Source organism: Xenopus tropicalis, chromosome 5 (genome assembly GCF_000004195.4).
Source record: "Xenopus tropicalis strain Nigerian chromosome 5, UCB_Xtro_10.0, whole genome shotgun sequence".
NCBI classification, from domain to species: Eukaryota; Metazoa; Chordata; class Amphibia; order Anura; family Pipidae; genus Xenopus; species Xenopus tropicalis.
The window spans coordinates 122,834,690-122,853,452 of record NC_030681.2 but is presented as its reverse complement, the minus strand read 5'-3'; the positions used below and the strand labels follow the sequence as shown (position 1 = coordinate 122,853,452).

Here is an 18,763-nt window from a genome sequence, read left to right as displayed (position 1 = left end):
TGTATCTTATTGTATATACTTGAACAGAATTCAAAGGGTTCTATAAAACCTTTGAAAACACACTTCACAGATGTTTTAATAATTTACATTCTTGCCAGTGTTCTATTTATATATAAATTAGATAGAATTACAGATGAATGAAAGGTTTGATTCTGTTGTCCAAAAACAGCTGAATATGTGCTACTGAATGCATTAATAAGGTAGATGATACATGACCATCAGTGGTTGCCAAATGAGGACACTATTGTGAGTCTGGAATGTCAGTAATAATGATAAGTGATGAGCACATCGTCCCGACTAAATGCATGCGTAGAATTTTCCCTGCATTGTTTAGGCACGCTGCTTGTTCTGATACAGTTCTTTATCATAGTTATGCTAATGTTTGCTTTTCCATTAAGCCTGCATACTTTGAAAGGTCAAAAGAAAACAGGCTGTTAGGGCCAAAACATTGTATTGCTCAGCAAAAGAATTGCATGTTTTTTTGGTACTGAATGTTATCTGCTGAATCAAAATCCCATGAGTATTCACTGCCCAGTTCAAGCCTCAGAACCTATATTACCCCATATGGGTCTTGCAAAATGGAAAAACGAAGGCATAACATTCATAGGAGACCTATACCAGGCTGGATGCATTCTGTCATTCCGACACAAATTCCTAAACCGGAATTCTTTCTATACTTGCAAATAAGACAGGTTATACGATCATATGTGAACCAATCAATTCTTGCCAACCCACTCAAGGGAATAACTACAAATTCAAAAGGTATATATATATTGCTATGATATTTTGAATGATGATAAAAACTTTCAAAACCAAATAAATGGCAAAGTGTGAGGTGGATTTTCATTACACTCTCACAGAGGAATGCTTGGCAGCTCTCCATAGCCGCCCAGCAAGTCTACCAGCTGCATTAACCAGGTGGAAATATCAAGTAAGATCCTACAAATGGGGAAAATGAGCTCTAATTACCCTCACACATACTGGAGAGGATGTGGCCAACCAGCTAACATATATCAGTGGAGGACATGCGTGTGCAACAATCATGGATCAGAGTTTTCCAGCTTATTTCCACATTTTCTAAAGTATAAAAAAACTACCTGGTTTGGGGGCACTGAGAGCAACATCCAAGGGGTTGGGGAGCAACATGTTGCCCCTGAGCCACTGGTTGGGGATCACTGCATTATAGCTATGGCCCATTGTCTACTAATGGGACTGGCAATTTATAACTAATGATATAATAGTGCTGTTGTACAGGTATGGGATCTGTTATTCGTTCTGAATTACAGTAGGCCATCTCCCATAGACTCCATTTTAAGTAACTAATTCAATTAAATTTTTTAAATTTGATTTCCTTTATCTCTGTAATAATAAAACAGTACCTTGTAATTAATCCTAACTGAGATATAATTAATCTTTATTGGAGGCATAACAGTTGGGTTTATTTCATGTTTAAATTCTTTTTTATTAGACTTATGGTATGGAGATCCAAATTACAGAAAGATCAGTTATCTGGAAATCCCCAGGTCTAGTGCATTCTGGATAACAGGTCCCTTAAATGTACACAGTTATAGCCAGCATGCCAAACTAAAACAGTAAAAAAAAAAACCCTGTATTACATTTCAGGACCTAAATAGTTAAAATCCGACAGTAATTACTGGAAACAATAAGTGCTGAGTAAGTGATAAAGCTGTTCTCATTTGTCTCATACAGTAGATTGCTGACCTTACTCACTGAGCCATTCACATATTCTTATTTCTCTTAAAAAGCAAATTGCAGGCCAGTCCACAATGAAAATAGTATGTGACATATCTTCCGCTGTGTGTGGGATTCTATTCAGCAGAAAATCGTTACACTATTTAATCAGAAAGAAAAAAAAACATGCAGAGATGATCTGCAAAAATAATAATAATGTTTCAAGCAAGAATGCAGAATTGGAGATTTAAATGCTTGCTGACCTTCCTGTGTCACAAGCAGATTGGCTGCCTGGAAGGGTCTGAGTACAGAATTATTGTGAATTATTAATGCCTGGGTAACCTACTTTCCGCGTTCATACGTAAAAATGGTTACTTTGGTTATTTTACTTATTTTGATCCCTGACAAGTAGTGCAGTGGTACAATTATCCTCTTTAACAAACCCATGGTATATGTATGTAAAAGCAGCTAAAAGATGTCACTGGCAGCTCTTCAATCCTATTGGCTCTCACATAAAGAAACACAAATGCTCAGAGAAGACTATTCGATTTATTATCCAACACAATAAGCCAGTGGCTTCCAGACTTCTTTTGGTTCAAGCAACCTACTGAGGTCCAACATTTGTTCTAGGGCCCTGTACTTACTGCCTGCAACAGGCCTTAGGCAGAGACCTCTGCAGCTGGCACCAGATATTTAAACTGGCAAAAGGTTCAGGGTGCAGTTTGTGGACCAACATTACTTCTTACAATTGTAATTACACCCAAGGCGTGGCGTCCTGCCCCCAGTGCTGCAGTCACCACTGCCCCTCTGCCAGTTGCACCCCCACCCTGTAGCAGCCACATCTGTTGCTTACCTTTATTTCCAGCCCTGTAGCTACAGGAAATGTTGAAGCATACCGTAAAACAGTTGACATCATTTTAGCAGCACCTACTACATAAATGTATATCAATATGTTACTGAAATGCATAGGTTTTATGGTGGTCAGGGAATAGCAATGGGGTTGCAGCTTGAATCAACTATAGCTCTACTAGAGTGTTTGTATCTCCTTTTTTGTCTGTTTGGGTTCCCTTAGAGATTTTTGAGAAGCGCTGGGTAATTTGCTGGAGCTATATAAATAAATGATGATGATGATGATAATCCAGTTTCCTGTCTCAGTCCAAAAACATCAAGGCAGGTTTATTGGCTTTCAGTGAAATGACCCTAGTGTGTGTGTGTTGTGTGATACATGAATTAGAATATAAGCTTCACTGGGACTGATGTGAATGATCAGCATGCTCTTTAACATATTTTGTAACACTTATATAATATTATTATATAATATAAGTAACTATACTAATTTTTTGCCCACATAAATAGGATTGACACCTGGCCAGCATTTTACCTGACTGCTCCATAAAAATGACACTTAATGCCGAAGTTATTAATAGGAAAGAACGATAAAATACAGGAAAGCGAGTGTTTTTTTCTAGAAAAGGTAGCAACTCTCCTCATAAAGATAAAGCACCTGATATTGGTTCATATGGCCCACACAGCAGACTATTCATTTCCAAGAGGTAAAGGGTACTACAGCGTTTGTACTAATTTATAGCATCATATGCAACCTCTCAACATATTTAGAGAACATGATCTTTAAATTTACCTCATTCTGGTGGGATCCCCCTAGGAATAGGGACATATTAGCTAAAAGCCCAGTAGTTGTTACACTAAACCCCATTACTATCATTGCTTGCACTTCCTTCAACATGTTATCTTGACTCATAAATGAAAATATTGCAAAGGCAATCATTCTATACACTTGTGCTTTACTAGATCGTAGAAATTACAGAACTGGCACTCAAGGTAATTGTGACGGCATCTATAAGCTCTTACTATTTTTATTAACAACCATCCTGTTGCCTCTCTGCCTGAGCAAATCTCCCTACAGCAAACTGCTCTATATAACTGGCCATAACCTACTTACACAATGGTTTGTTTGGTGCTAGAAATGGAGTTTTTTATTCATGTGATTGTCAAGTGGGAATACATGGATGTGCTCACTGGTCAAGAGCATAAAAATTTAAAGTCTGAAATGCCAGTCCATGCAGCATTTGTATATGGATAATTAGCTACGGGCACGTGCCTTGAAGCCGATTACAAATTTGATATTTACTGGTTAGGTTACAAAACACATAATCAGTTTTTATCACAAGAATAATGTTCCCTGCTTCTTTTATAGCTTAAAAATGTAAATAAATAACAGAAGTCTAATTAAACAAAACTGGCATCTCCAAGTATGCCTTTATGTCAGGGGTCTCAAACTCGCGGCCCGCGGGCCATTTGCGGCCCTCGGTACAGTATTTTGTGGCCCGCACCAACGCCTTCTCAAAAGCAATGAATGGATCGCGATTTTTATTGCGATTCAAGGCATAATGCAAGGCACGGCGGGTTGTGCTAAGGAGCTAATTGTGCACACAGAACGTCTTCCCATAATAACTGTTATGATGGCATAATGTCATTTCCGCAATCAGCAGCTCCCGCCTGCCGTGCCTTGCATTATCCCTTGAAAGCCAATTTTTTGTGAAATCCCTTATGCGGCCCAGCCTCATCCTGACTTTGCCTCCTGCGGCCCCCAGGTAAATTGAGTTTGAGCCCCCTGCTTTATGTTGAGTGGTAAATAGCAGCATGGTCAAATATTGTGGGGTAAATAATTGAATCAATTAAGAGACACAAGACAGCTCCTCCTTCCCCGCAACTATGGCCTATAAACATGCAAGCTACTCTGTGGGATGGCACATGGACTGACCCATTTTAAAGGAAATCTGCCCTAAAATTGTGGAATTAGCTCAATTTTGCCTTATTAATTCATCCCCTTGGGAGCCTAAGGGGAAACTGAAAAACATGGTTTTAACATCTAGTAAAAATTAGTAATCTAAGCAGAACTGGCAACAGCCAATCCTCTGTGATTTCTGAATGATTAATCATTCATTTCTGGCTATTGCTGTATGTGCTGAGGTGTCATGCCTTAGTTATGGTGCTGAGTTAGTGTAGGAGAATTGAAGGAATTCCCCTGCTGCAGAATGTTACTGAATATTATTCTGTCTACTATCAAATGGACTTCTACGGTTACGTTACTGCTGCCCAGTTTACTGAATTGTTTACCAGTTCACAAATCCATGGACCCCTGTTGTACAATAAACAAATATAACAGAAATCAATATGTTGGGGCAATGCCATAGAAGCATATTTAACGAACAGCAGTCTTCTGTGGTCAAATACATTTTTATCTGTTGCTACACTGGTCTCAGCATCATCCTAAATATACTCCCATTACACATAAGTGATCCAGTCAGTGCTCAGTGGTTCATATTTTATGGAACTTGATAGAAAGCAGCCACTAGCTATTTACTCACAACCAACCATCTGGAATAAACCTGAAAGAGCATTAGAAGGGTTTTTAGACCTATTTCCCACTGTCACTTAGAACACAACATGGAGGATTCAAAGCCAAAGAATAAGTCCTGGACAAAACATGATGGGCAGGTAGAGGTGGAACTATCCACAGTGCAGTGGTCCAAAAGCATAAATCTGGGCTTGAAGGTAATGACAATTATTGTGTTTTCTGGCAGATTGCAGGTGGGAAGTGTCTAAACCAGTGATCCAGTGTTGCTCACCAACCCCTTGGGTGTTGCTCCCATTATCCTCAAAGCTCATTTTTGAAGGCCTACTTTGCAGACAAGTTTAAGAGGCATAAGGACCATGTATACTGACAAACAAAGCCTCCTGTAGTCTGCCAGTACGCTGGGGCTAACAAATGACCAATCACAGCCCTTACTGGGTACCTTGTAAGGACTTTTCCATGCTTGTGTTGCTCCCCATTTTTTACATTTTTTTTTATTTAAATGCGGCTCACCCCTAGTTCAAAAAATAGTTTGCTGTATTGCCCTTCATGGACTTGTTCATTTATGGAGCTAGGAGAGATTACTGAGTGACGCCACAAGAGCCAACATTTTACTATAGACATTGGGGATCATTATCAAAACTGGGAAAGATTGCACCTGGGCATGCCACAACAATTTCAGGCTACTCCTGTTCATGCAGGTAAATAACAATATGGGACTGACACCAATTAAGTGAATATTAGTGATAAGTGAATCTGTCCCATTTCGCCGAAAATGACGCATGTCAAAAAAAATGTCGCCCATGGCTATTTTTTTGCCGCACGGCTATTCTTTTGTCGCCCGCGGTTATTATTTTGTCACACGGCTATTCTTTTGATGCCCGCGACTATTCTTTTTTGACGCCGGCGACAATTTTTGGACATGCGGCAAATTTTTCCGCTGCAAATTTTTTCATCTGTTTCACGAAACAATCCGCCAATGGTGAAACGCGGAAATTCGCCGCGAATCCATGCCTGGCAAAACATTTCACCCATCACTAGTGAATATATAGCGAGACAGGGCACAGAGAGCCTTTACTCTGAACCCCCAGCCTCAAAGGTGTCCTTTGAAAGGGAAGACAAATTAAAGAACAACATATAATACAGTGCAATGGTTAGATATAAATACAACAGAGATGTTCAATCAGAAGCTCTTTAGCTGTTTTACTTTAGCTCTTTAGCTGTAAACGTGCAGTTTACAGTATTACATAAAGGCACAGTGTCATGCTTTTTATGGTATACTATCTATTTCTAAATTACACTGTATACAAAGCAAATATTTCACTTAACCAATTAAAATGTTATTCTTGTACCAACAAATGTGTTTTTTTTATCTGTAATATTGGTGTGTAGGCGCCATCTCAGTACATTGTGCCTGAGTCTGAGCTTTCAGAAGGAGCCAGCGCTACACATTAGAACTGCTTTCAGGTAACCTATTGTTTCTCCTACTCCCATGTAACTGGAGGAGTCCCAAGCCAGACTTGGATTTCTTATTATTGAGTGCTATTCTGATACCTACTGGGAGCTGCTATCTTGCTCCCTTCCCATTGTTCTGCTGATTGGCTGCTGGGAGGGGGGTGATATCACTCCAACTTGCAGCTCAGCAGTAAAGTGTGACTGAAGTTTATCATGTGTAATTTCTAAATTAAATCTAAAAAAAAAATCTGTTGCGCTTTTGAAAAACAGATTTTAATGCAGGATTCTGCTGGAGAAGCTCTATTAACTGATGCGATTTAAAAAAACATGTTTTCCCATGACAGTGTTCCTTTACACACATGTTGCTGAGGGAATGCTAGGATATTTACATCAACAATATTCATTGCTGCACATTAAACACCATAGATTTTTGTAGCCCCCCCCCCCCCACTCAAAGAGGAGGGGTCCAGGCTTCCTGCATTGTCAAAACCCTCCTATTATAATAAAGCTAGCCATTGCAACAAGGCATTTGCTCATTCTGACACATTACTTCTCTAAAAGAGGAAAAGTTTTTAAATGTGCCTTTTAAGCCAGTTTGTTTTGAAAGTTATTGCAGTTATAAAAAAGGATACAACCCCAGTTAGAGTATTTTATGTTAATCTCTAGCATTTCCATTATTACTGGGTTTTAAACTGTCTGCTTGTGAATTCTTTCACACATCTGATAAAAATTCGTCTTCTTACTAAATTTAAGTAGCCTCTAGCTGCAAAGGCAAGGGAGAGAAAAAGCTCGGCCCATTGCATTTTATTTGGAAAATAAAATATTTTGATAAAATAGGAAAAACAGTGCAGTGAAATAGTCCTAGCGCCGACCAGGCATCATGTGCTTGTAACCAAGGATCTCAATATAAATCACAATTTTTTAGTGCAGTGTAATGTTATTTGAAAGACTTAGAGTACTAACGTACATAATATCATTTTACAGTTTTTGGAGGCACATTTTCCTGCTTCTTTATTGAATAAATAAATTGTTAACTCCCAGCAGTGAGGTTCTCTTTGTTTTCTCTCTTATTGCACCTGCTCTTCAGCTCTGTAGAAAATATTCTCTTTGGCGAGAAATCATATGAATGGTACACGACATATACCGGGGTGAAAATTCAGCAATGTACAAAATACTCTGTTCCATAATTATGATGAAATAAACTGAGATTACCGTTCACAAATCAGTTAAGAGCAGAGATCCCAAACAGAGCTGCTTTTTTTTTTCTTTCACTACATCAAAGGATTGTTCACTCATTTTGCCTTTATTTATGGTAGCATTAAAGATGGATGAAAATGATAAGCCATGGTGCGCTGTGGGGCAGTGGGGCATACAGTCAGGGCTTTGTGCTGCATGCAATTATAAAAAGTGCTGCACCAGCATCTTTCCTACACACACACACACACACACACACAAGCATTCTAGGAAATCTCTAGGCCTGGGGAATAGGGAAAAACTAAAGCACAAAGGAATTTATAAAAAAATACATGAAAGAATACAGCACCAGTATATTTTTTTAAGGTGGGGGATGCCTTAGTTATTGATTAACAAATGTCTGGCAGTGAGCACACATCTATGTGTAATATCAGTAACACAGATACATTAGGGTCCTGGTTTCTTTCCACAGGAGGAACCGTACATTGTAGGTTTCAATGGAGGAATGATGAAAGAACTTTGTAAAGCCTTGCAGAATAGATATCTCCTTGATGGAGAAGGTTCTAGGGCTCATTAAACATACAGTAGCTGTAGCAAGCAAAGCCAATCAGCTGCAGCAAGGACCAACAGTGACCAGGGTTATGATGAAAGGCTGGAAGAAGAGGGGGTGATATGATAACAATGTATAAATATATAAAGAGATGATGCAATAAACTCCCTAATGCTTTATTCACCTGTAGGATATCAAGGGAATCCTACTATGCAGATACATTTGATTGCTACTAAAAAGCCATCCAAGCCTTTTTTTGAAGCTGAGAAAATACAGGACTCCTGAAATTAGCTTTTAGTACAAAGTTGATCCAAGGATTGTCTGATTGATCTCTTGGACTCATGAAGGACTAGAAAGCTTTAAATTAAACCAGCAAGCATACACATTTATATATTTATTGTACTACTAAATGGCAGGTTGTATCTAGGCAGCAACAGAAAGTAAGCTATTGCCATATTAGCATTTGTACCACAAACTATTGACCCTTGAGTGTCCAGTGGCATGCTGGGGGCATTTAAAAGGAAACTGTTCCCCTAAGACTATTGCCAAACTGCATGGATTCTTGGCCTGCAGATACATGCAGTTTAAGAATCTGTCCCCATATTTACAAAATCTGATAGTTTTGGCTACACCCAGAGCTATTGCGTTGGCCCAGGTGTAACCACACTAAGTGGAATTCGGCATGAAACTGCTTTCATTTGCTGTTTTGTGCAAATTCCTCCCAGTGTGGCACTAGCCTAAAGCTGCTGCCCTAGCAACTTGCACATTCGGTGCTTATTTAGAAAATACAGGCATGAAGGTTCTGTGGGCTTCAAGTAGCACGTCCTCACAACAAGCAGTCTCTTTTCTAATGCATGCATGGGGTGCTCTCAGCAGCTCAAACCAACAGAAAGCATTCTGGCATTTGGTGGTGATCTTTAAATGGGATTACTCCGATATTGTATTATTTTGGCTAATGTAATTAGAGGAGTCAGGGTGGGCTCACCTAGACAGCTTATTAATGCTAAATGTGTGCATAGTGCACAGAGGCATTAGTTGCCCTTGAAGGCTGCAGTCATTTACAATGCTACATGGTTAAGCTGTTTATTTTATCATTATATATTCACTTAGAGCTTCTGTTTCTTCTGTTCCTGTAGAGAAACAACACGCACATTCTAGTTCTAATCGTATGCAAATAGATTTAATAAGCCCCCGTCCTTCACACTCAATGAATATTTATATATTGTAGTATTAATGGAAAAATTTAATTTGTGACACCAGATCCTGCCCTAGCCCTTTGGGTAGCCAGCCTCCCTGTTTTCGCATGTCGTTTTTCATGAATAGAGCAACGAAACCACAAATTAGAATGCTGTCAGCTGTCTTTTGATAGTTGCTCTGTTTCTGAGTTACAACCAAACTGTAAGCAGTTTTTCATTTCACGTCTGTCTTATCTCACAGTGAAATACATCTATGGCTATTTTACCATTCTCGGTTCGTGTACTTCATTAGCAGAGCTGGAACATTCCCAAGGCCCGTCTCCAAGGGAGAAGCAGAAATCTTGTCAGCTGTGTCCATTAAACATGTCATTCTGTCTAACATATCAATCTCCCTCTGCTGGGCCTTTCACAATTTTATTAGTGTTTGGTTAAAAATTGGAAGCCATTGAGAATTCTCTACTAAGTAATGTCTTCAGTAAGAGCAATAAGTGCTCATGAGGCCCCTGTGCTGCCAAGTTTTATTTGAGTGAAAATGATGTCCTGCCTTATGGCCATTCAGTTACATACATATATACTATATCCTAACATAAATAAAACCACTGGCGGAACTATAGAGGCAGCAGGTAGGCCATTTCCTACCTCAGTGTGACTGGGCAGGCAGCAGCGGAGGAGGAGGGTTTGCTGTGCACCAGGCCCTTCAAGCTGTATAAAACTAGTATGCATCAAACTAAATCAGCCCTACATAGAGTATGGTAAGATAAGGGCAGAAGCATTTTATATAAACACTGGCCAACCTTAGGTCCTGGTAAAGGACTCTCTGGAACCTGCAGTTTACTAACAGTTTAGCAACAGCTGCAAGAGAAAAGGCTCAAACAACCACAACCGCAGTTTTAGTCACACTAAATTGGACGCATTCGGTGTGTTGACTTCATTCATATAAAGTACTTGCATCCTAACATTATAGTTGAGCTTGCATTGGTGCATCCAACCTGCCCCCTGTTCTTAGTTGCAGACAAGTGCCTTTATTGACACAGGGAAAACCTGCACCTACCTTCATCTTTAAGCTGGTGTAGTTCCATGGTTCCCACTGTGGCCTGTATCTATAATGCAACAGACATGCACCTAAATAATTATGAGCGGAATTTATTTTTGATGTGGCCTGCTGGAAATGATGGCTTCTGGACCACAGGTGGAACTACACCAGATACCCATCTAAAAGTTCAATGTTTCAATATATCAGTCATTTTTATGTAAGGCACAACTCCCTTTTTTATCCGCAATAAAAGCTGGGATTGTGGGGAAAAAATTGAATATGGGTACACTGTTCTTGCATTCATAAATCGCCCCCTAATAGTCTGCCTTTAACAAAATCTCGCCCCCACAAAGTGTGGTTGCCCCAGGCATCTCCACAGCTAAAGACAGTCCTGACATTACATTTAGTACATTATATAAATATTCATAAGAAGTTCAAGCACATTGCTTATGTATGGGATAGAGGGAGTTTATAGCAGCTTTGTTGTCTGACTTTTTATTAGCTGCTTGTTATTGACAGCGCAAACAGAATGTCTTCAGTGGAAAGGCCAACTGCTGCATTAAATGATTAGTTGTTTGTGAAGACTGAAAGGGGGACTCATTTTTATATGAGTAGTTGCGCAGTTTGTTCAGTGTGAGGTTGGACCCTGGAGGTAAGAAAATAGGTTATAAAAATTATAAGAAATTATAAGAAAGAAAAAAAATCAACAATTTCGGTGGCACACAAAATAGGTTCTGTAATACATAGCATGCCCCAAAAAATAATATACTATTAATGACATTTTGATTCGTTTGGGATTCAGTCTAATCACAGCGTTATTTGCAGGATCAATCCAAGGTGTTCAGCAGAACTAAATCTAAACCCATATATTCATGGGACTTTACAGCTCTAGAGAAAGAAACATCATTTTTTTTTTATTTTTCAAATTGCATTATGCACATTAGGGCTTAGAGTTGGTTCGTTATTCAACCAAAACCTTTTGTATATATTCTGTATTCTCAAAATCCCAAGTTTATGGGTTTGGTGCATCCCTATATTTTAAATATAAAAGTTATCTTCTGATTTGGTTTCTATGACTTACTGACTGACAGCAGGCTTTCCTTATCTTTAACCATAGTACGTTAAGTTCCCAGCATTTTCCTGTTCCGCACACTTTATTTCTAGCTAAATCTTGTCACAGAAATCCATAATGCCCCTTCTGGTGCCTACTAATTCTTCCCTTATTGCCCCCTCTCCACTCCCTTCATGTGTTGTGCATTTCTATTAAGCTGCAACAAAGTATGCTTTTTCCATTTAAATAATCCTGACAATATCTGCTTAATATAACTGTTACATGCTCCCTGTTATAAATACACTTTCATCGCTACACTTTCATTAGTCTTGGATCAATTTTTTTTTCAGCTTACTTTTTATTAGTTTTTAGAATACATGTAAACCATAATAATTACACAGCATATTTTATCAATATCTCCAGAGAGAAAAGTAAAACATTGTAACTTAACAAATAGAAATTTCAAATGGTAACTTTTAAACCAAAAAAAACTAAAAACCTCAGACACATCACAGATAACTATAGAGTATCAAGACCAGAAATGTTCTTCCATATTTTTGAGCTTCCTGTATGAATCATCTTTCCGAAATATTTATTGGAATTGCCATTTCATATTCTATATTGCTGCTAATTTCTCTCATCAGCTGGGAAATGTTTGGAACCTCCCGTTCTTAGTCTTGGATCAATTTTATTTAAGTACAGGTATGGGATCCGTTATCCGGAAACCTGTTATCTCTGTGATAATAAAACAGAGATCTTAACTAACAAGGTATGGAGATTCATATGGAAATATCCCTTATCCAGAAACCCCAAGTCCCTATCATTCTTAATAACAGGTCCCATACCTGTATATCCAACCATTAGCTTTTTAATAACAACAGATAGGTAGATGAAAGTAACACAAAAGCCAAAACAGGAGCATTTTGGCACCACTACAAATTAGTGAATCTCATGGTTTATCCCAGCCTTTACTAGTAACAGACATTATTAAGTTCCCAAAGTCTATAACCAATGAGCATACCAGCACTTTGGAACCAGTGGTTCATAACAGCTGAGTTACTAGATGTCCTTCTAGGGAAATAATTGCTTCCTAGAAGAGCGATCTTCCCATATCATTGGTTTCTGATTTAAAAATGACTTTTTAGTTCTTTTCATATCACTGCCATTGTGCTCTAATAAAAGCTGAAGAGCAGTAATGACAGCATTGTGCAAGGTCGGTATTTTCACTTGTCTGCTGGTTCGTGAAGAGAACTCAGCTGATGAGTAAAAATTGGTGGAGTTACAGTATTGAATCTTAACTTCTCCAGACCCAGCCTGAAAAGTTTCTAAGAACTACTTATGCACCTTTATAAGATACATGTTTATACAATATGACATTCTGACATAAAATATGCACGGCATTAAGTTCTATATATAATAGACTCGGAAGATTTAGCAGCATGTTAGAAGTACAATTTATTGTCCCTCTGTGCAACGCTGTGAGGCAGAAGCCTTGGCTTGATAGCCCAGTATAAATTATAGTGTTAGGACAGGGAACTGGCAGAGAAAGCAGACTGGACTAAAAAAAAATAACAACCGGATAAGGACTTTGTTTATTTTAGTTGGGTATAAAGATTGGGGAATGCTCTGTTGCTTTTGTCATGAATTGGAACAAACATATCCCTACATGAAAAGAGCTAATGGGATCTTTCCTACACTTGACTGGGCAAACAACTTGTTAAGAATGAAGAAAGGCAGCAGTTATCTTCAAATAAACAGTGTGCTTCAAAGAATGTCAGAGAACTAAGACGGCTCTTAACAATGATATCTTGTGGCTACTTGCAAAGGTTCTCTTTGCCTGAAACTCTGATCATCTCGCCTGTCTAGAGCAAAAGACCCCACCAGAGAATTAGGGGATATCAGATAATAAGTTCTATAGATTTTCTATTTTAGTTTGTTATTGCTGGATCTGTGTCAGCTTTTGAGTCACAGCCGCTAACCCAATATTCCCAACCACTTGGCACAACCACAGGTAAATTATTCAGTTGTATTCCATAGTAAATAACTAGCTGGCATAGGAATACCTTTCTCTTTGGATTATTGAGAGCACTCTCATTGTAGTGGTGTACATTCAAAGCTACATTCAGCTAAAATTTAGTAAGGTAACACAAACTACATAAGGAAATAGGGTATATTTAAGTATGGAAGTTTGCCTATTACAAAAACCTTAAAAAACTACCAATACTTGGCCCAGGCCCCTGGCCATGTTATAAACCCTACCCTACTAACCAGCTGCAGTATCTCTGTGTTTCCATGGCCCCTGTTGATTTCAGAAGTGCCTTTACTCAACCTGTAAGCTGAAATAAACACTTGACTAAAGCCTGTTTAATGTTATGCACAAAAAATGGCAGCACTAACTACATATGTGGTCAAATAAAACCTACTTAATAAATATGGAACTTACTTATTTGCCCATTTCCTCTGATTACCCAGCATTTTTAAAGTTCATTGGCTAAAAGTTCAATATCTGTTCCCTAACAAAAGAACATCCACTTCAATTAAGAGCACAGCTTTCTGTTTCTTCAATCCATTACACATATAACTAGCGGTGCAAAAACAAATGTATCCTGAGGTCCATTAGCATAACGCATCTGCATTAGTGCCCTGACTGTACAAGCTGAAAGAGGCAGGCGTCACATTATGCCATTTTATGAGGTTAACAGCTGGTGTATATATTTGCAGATAGACACCAAAATGTGTTGAGTGTTTAACAGGTTCTTTTAATATGGATACTGTCAAACCGATGGGATGAAGGTACAATAGCCTGTCCAGTCTCAGAGCCATAACAGGACATCTGCCCTTATTGTGACAATTATGCCTTTCAGGCTTCACAGGCAAGCTGTGCTTTCTAAATGAAGATATCCAGGGCAGACATTCCAGTATATGCTAAACTAGGGACACATGAAACATGTGCGCTAATTATGTGATGTGAATTTAGCCCATAAGAATGAACAGCAATTGGTAATGTGAAATATTAGCATGAACTACCAGTAAGAAAACCATAGTGCAGTACTGTGAGTAAACTACAGTTAATGAACGTTTGCAGCAACAATGCATTTTCTGCATTACATGCTAAGAAAATCCACAGTGGTTTCAGTGGTGTGGTTACTGAATTATTTAATCAAACCCCTGCACCAACAGGTCTCTCTTGGTATGGCCAGCTTTAGTTCAATTCCAGCTGCAAGAAACTATGGAAAGGGGGGCACAATATATTTAATGTAGATATAGAGGCAGTGCACCCCTTCATCTGCTTTGCTAGTCAGACAGGAACATACAGTGCAGCTGTGGCTCTCAATCTATTTTTTCTCTCCCAATGGCAGAAAATGCATTCACGGATTTACAGCAGAATGGATTCGACTATGAATCCATAGGAAGTTGCCACCATAGTTGCACAGTAATGCCATCAGCGCATATGTGAGCTACATGTGCAACATTGCATGGAGAACCACAGTAGGCATAAAGGATTAAATTTGGCACTTTCTTTACCTGATTTTCTATTGTATGTTCCCTTGTGATATTTGTTGGTAAAGAAATATTGTACTGAATAGTTAGCTTTTGGTTACTATCCATAAATAGAATTTAAAATAAAATGTAGAGAGAATTGTTGCTTAACTACAGCATATCATATCAGCATAAAGGACATGCTTTACCTAATAAAAGAAAACATAATTCTAAGCAATTTGCTATTTCTAAGCATTTAAGTCAATTTTATATATAATTGCTATTAAAGCTGTGTTTGTCTGTCGTTTTCTATTCTCTGCCCTGGTGGCTCTGGCTGAAACAATGTAACACAAGGCAGCAGATTGACAGACCTGACTTGCAGGAGACTGTTTCTTTGCAATGTTGTTAAAAAAATGTCATGACCAAGAGTTAAGCAACTTTTAAAGCACTAACAATTTTTAATAAACCCATATTGGAAAGTTGATTAGAATTATGTTTTCTTTAATAGGCAAAAATTATTTTTTGGGTTGACAATGTTTGCGATTCACTTGGACGCCTCAGTCTGTGACATTGTAGAACAGCGATCCTCAACCAGTGGCTCTAGAGAAACTAGAGAATGTTGCTCACCAACCCCTTGGATGTTGCTCCCAGTGGCCTCAAAGCAGGTGCTTATCTTTAAATTCCTGGACTGGAGGCAAGTTTTGGTTGCATAAAAACCAGATGTACTGTCAAATAGAGTCTCCAGTAGGCTGCCAGCCCACATAGGGGTAACTAAACAGCCAATCATAGCTCTTATTTGGCACCCCAGAACCTTTTTCATGCTGCTCCCCAACTCTTTTCACATTTAAATGTGGCTCACGGGTAAAAAAGGTTGAGGCTCCCTGTTGTAGAAAGTATTACTGAATGGATTGCAAGAAATATTGTCAGGGAAACACAGAGATGCCCTTCTGGATGACTGTAGAGGCCATAGATGTAGATATAACAAATAAGACATAGGTGGCTCCACAAAAACTCTTGGCAGAGCTACAGCAGGGCAATAACAGTAATGTCCCTAAAGACTTGCCTTTCTTGTCCCTTTCTGTCCACTGCTATACAAATACCACTTCAGGTTTTCTTGCTTTTTAATGACCTGGTGGTTACTAATGCAAACATAATGGAAAATTAATTAAATATATCTTTATTGGCAGGGACATCTATATTTATCTGTCCTTCAGAGGTTGGAGATCCTTGCTCTCCTAACATGCTGCAGTTACATATAATAGTATGCACATTTACCATATTTAAAAAAAATGTTTAAATTATTACACAGGCACCCCAACTTTGTATCCATTCAGACAAACATGAAGAAGCCTTACATTTGTTGAATGCATTTTGTTCTGCAGAATATTTGAAATTCTCCAAAAACAAGAATTTACCTTGATATTTCTTTGTTGCCATAACCAGAAGGGGCACAGAATTAAATGGAATCTTTAGAATTTAGAATAAACACAATCCAAGGGTGTATATACCCTCCTACCTGCAAAAGGAACCGGGGCATCTTTATCCAGAGCAACCAAAGGTGGATCTAGAATCACAGTGTCATTGTTTTCAGTAATGACTCCATGGTACGAAGTCTCAATCCAAGGTTTGTGTTTGTTCACTAAAAAAAAGACAAAAATCAGGTTGCATATTAGTGATTTGATAAAACAAATACAGTTTTCTCATTAGCATCTAAGTTTAGAGGCAATATTGTGATTAGAAAATTGTACCTTTAAAAATAGGCCCAAGATCTCAAGCAAAGGGTTGTTTGGTTTCAACTAAAAGTTCAATAGCCAAACATTTACACATAATGGGACATAACAAAATAAGTCCAAATTCCAGAAGACAAACTGTTTAGGATGGCACATTCCTAACATGCTCAATGCACTCTTTTGGAAGAATAAACTCTCAATCTCATTATGATGAACCGAGGATCAAAAAAAATTTGAGCTTTCAGTAAACCTGAAAATGATTTGGGTACAGGTCTAGTGCATGGCTAGTAGTAGCTGTGTATGTAGCTGAACCTAACTTGGAGAAGTCTTATCAACAAAAGCTTATGGGTCCCAGAGAAAAGTATTTTGGCCATTTCCATCCCCCAAAACCTCACTATATTTTTTATATAAGTAAAACAAATAATTGAGATTTTTAAAAATGATTTCCATTTTGTCTGTAATAACTAAACAGTCCCAAGCTGGAGGTAAAACAATCCTATTGGGATTATTTATGGTTAAATGACTTTTAGCATGATTTTTAGCAGGTATGGAGATGCAAATGACAGAAAGATCCCTTATCAGATACCCCCATACCCGTACAAAGTTTGTTAAGGATTAAAATATTACTTTAGAATTAAGTCTTTTCTGTGTTGGCAGAAAGAGAAACCAATGGACCTTTTATTTCTGTATTTTTGATGAAGAAAATAAAAGTAATAAAAGTTGTAAACAGAATAAAAATTCTAACAATTAAGAAATGAGAAATTACATTTTGCAGCATAACCTTGTTTATTGGATGGTTATTAGATTGCAAATTTTAATTGTGCATAGCGCATTCTTCCGTCCTGCTTGAAGGTGGCACAAAATAATGACTTTTCCAGTGAGAAGTTTTATTACACAGAGGGCACGCTAGTGTGTAAAATCTTTTTTCTCTGGCAGGATGCTAAATACATTTGCAGCTATGGCATATTTAACAATTTCAAACTTTTATTATATTCTGCTTTAGACATTTATATCCCTGGGCCCCCAGCAGCTACTGGGGCTGCTCACAATGTTGTTGCATGCCGGATAGAGGACATCATAAACACACCGGTTGATTTAATAAACTCATAAAAGCTGTTGAAGGTTACATTTCTTCATTTTAACTTTAAAATAAAGTCTTTCAGCAACATATGCCCCCTCCCTTGACCTCTTCCCTCCTGCAGAGGCTGGAAAGGGACTATAGCCTCGTTAGATCCGGCGCCTAGAGCAAGACTGAAAGATTAGGATCAACATCTTTATTTTTCAATCAAAGGACCTAAAACTGTCTGCACCTCGGGGTGAAAAACTCCGGCGGCGTGTCGGTAATTTGCCTGCGCTATAAATCAGAATTCATATCTCTGGCACTGAGCCACTGACCTTTTATAAGTAAGCAGTCCTTATTTCACCCCATATATTTTAGAAGGAAACCTTACAGACTGTTCTCTTCCCAGCTGATCTAGTGTGGTGCGCCAGCTTTATAGGGACGCGCATTTCATTTTATACCTAAAGATGCACCTCGCATTATAAAAAGCATCTGCAAAAATGGCCTCATCAGAATATTAATAAAAAATGAATAAAAAATATCTCTGCAAGCATAGACACACATAAACATGCACATCTTTCTCTCACATGTTTATATACATATATATATTTTTTTTTTTTATTTAATTTATTTTTTGTTTGTTTGTTGAAATTTCTAAGCAGTTTGATGTACACCATATGCATAGTAAATACCTGGGTGCTAGAGCAAAAAGAAATGCAAAAAGCAGCTGCACTCACAGGATTTGCATTCTCCAAGAGAGAGGCCCAAACCACTGAGCTGATAAACATTTTCTTTCTTTATAATTAAGTCCCTAGACAGCACCATTCTTTTTTTATAGACATTTTATTCCTTTGGTAGCACCTGGGTGGTGCCTATGTTAATGAATGCACTTCTAGCCATTTATATATCTTAAAAATCACCACAGAGTTCCATGGCATTATTCTCT

The 18,763-nt window shown here is 38.2% G+C and overlaps 1 protein-coding gene across 1 annotated transcript in view; it reads right to left on the bottom strand.

Annotated features, from left to right (window-relative positions):
* The window catches only part of clstn2 (calsyntenin 2), a 438,919-nt gene that overhangs the window by 245,459 nt on the left and 174,697 nt on the right, over nt 1–18,763 (bottom strand). The window contains exon 2 of the mRNA XM_002941193.5: nt 16,544–16,666. Coding sequence (XP_002941239.2) covers nt 16,544–16,666 — 123 coding nt within the window. The remainder of the gene's footprint in view (nt 1–16,543; nt 16,667–18,763) is intronic.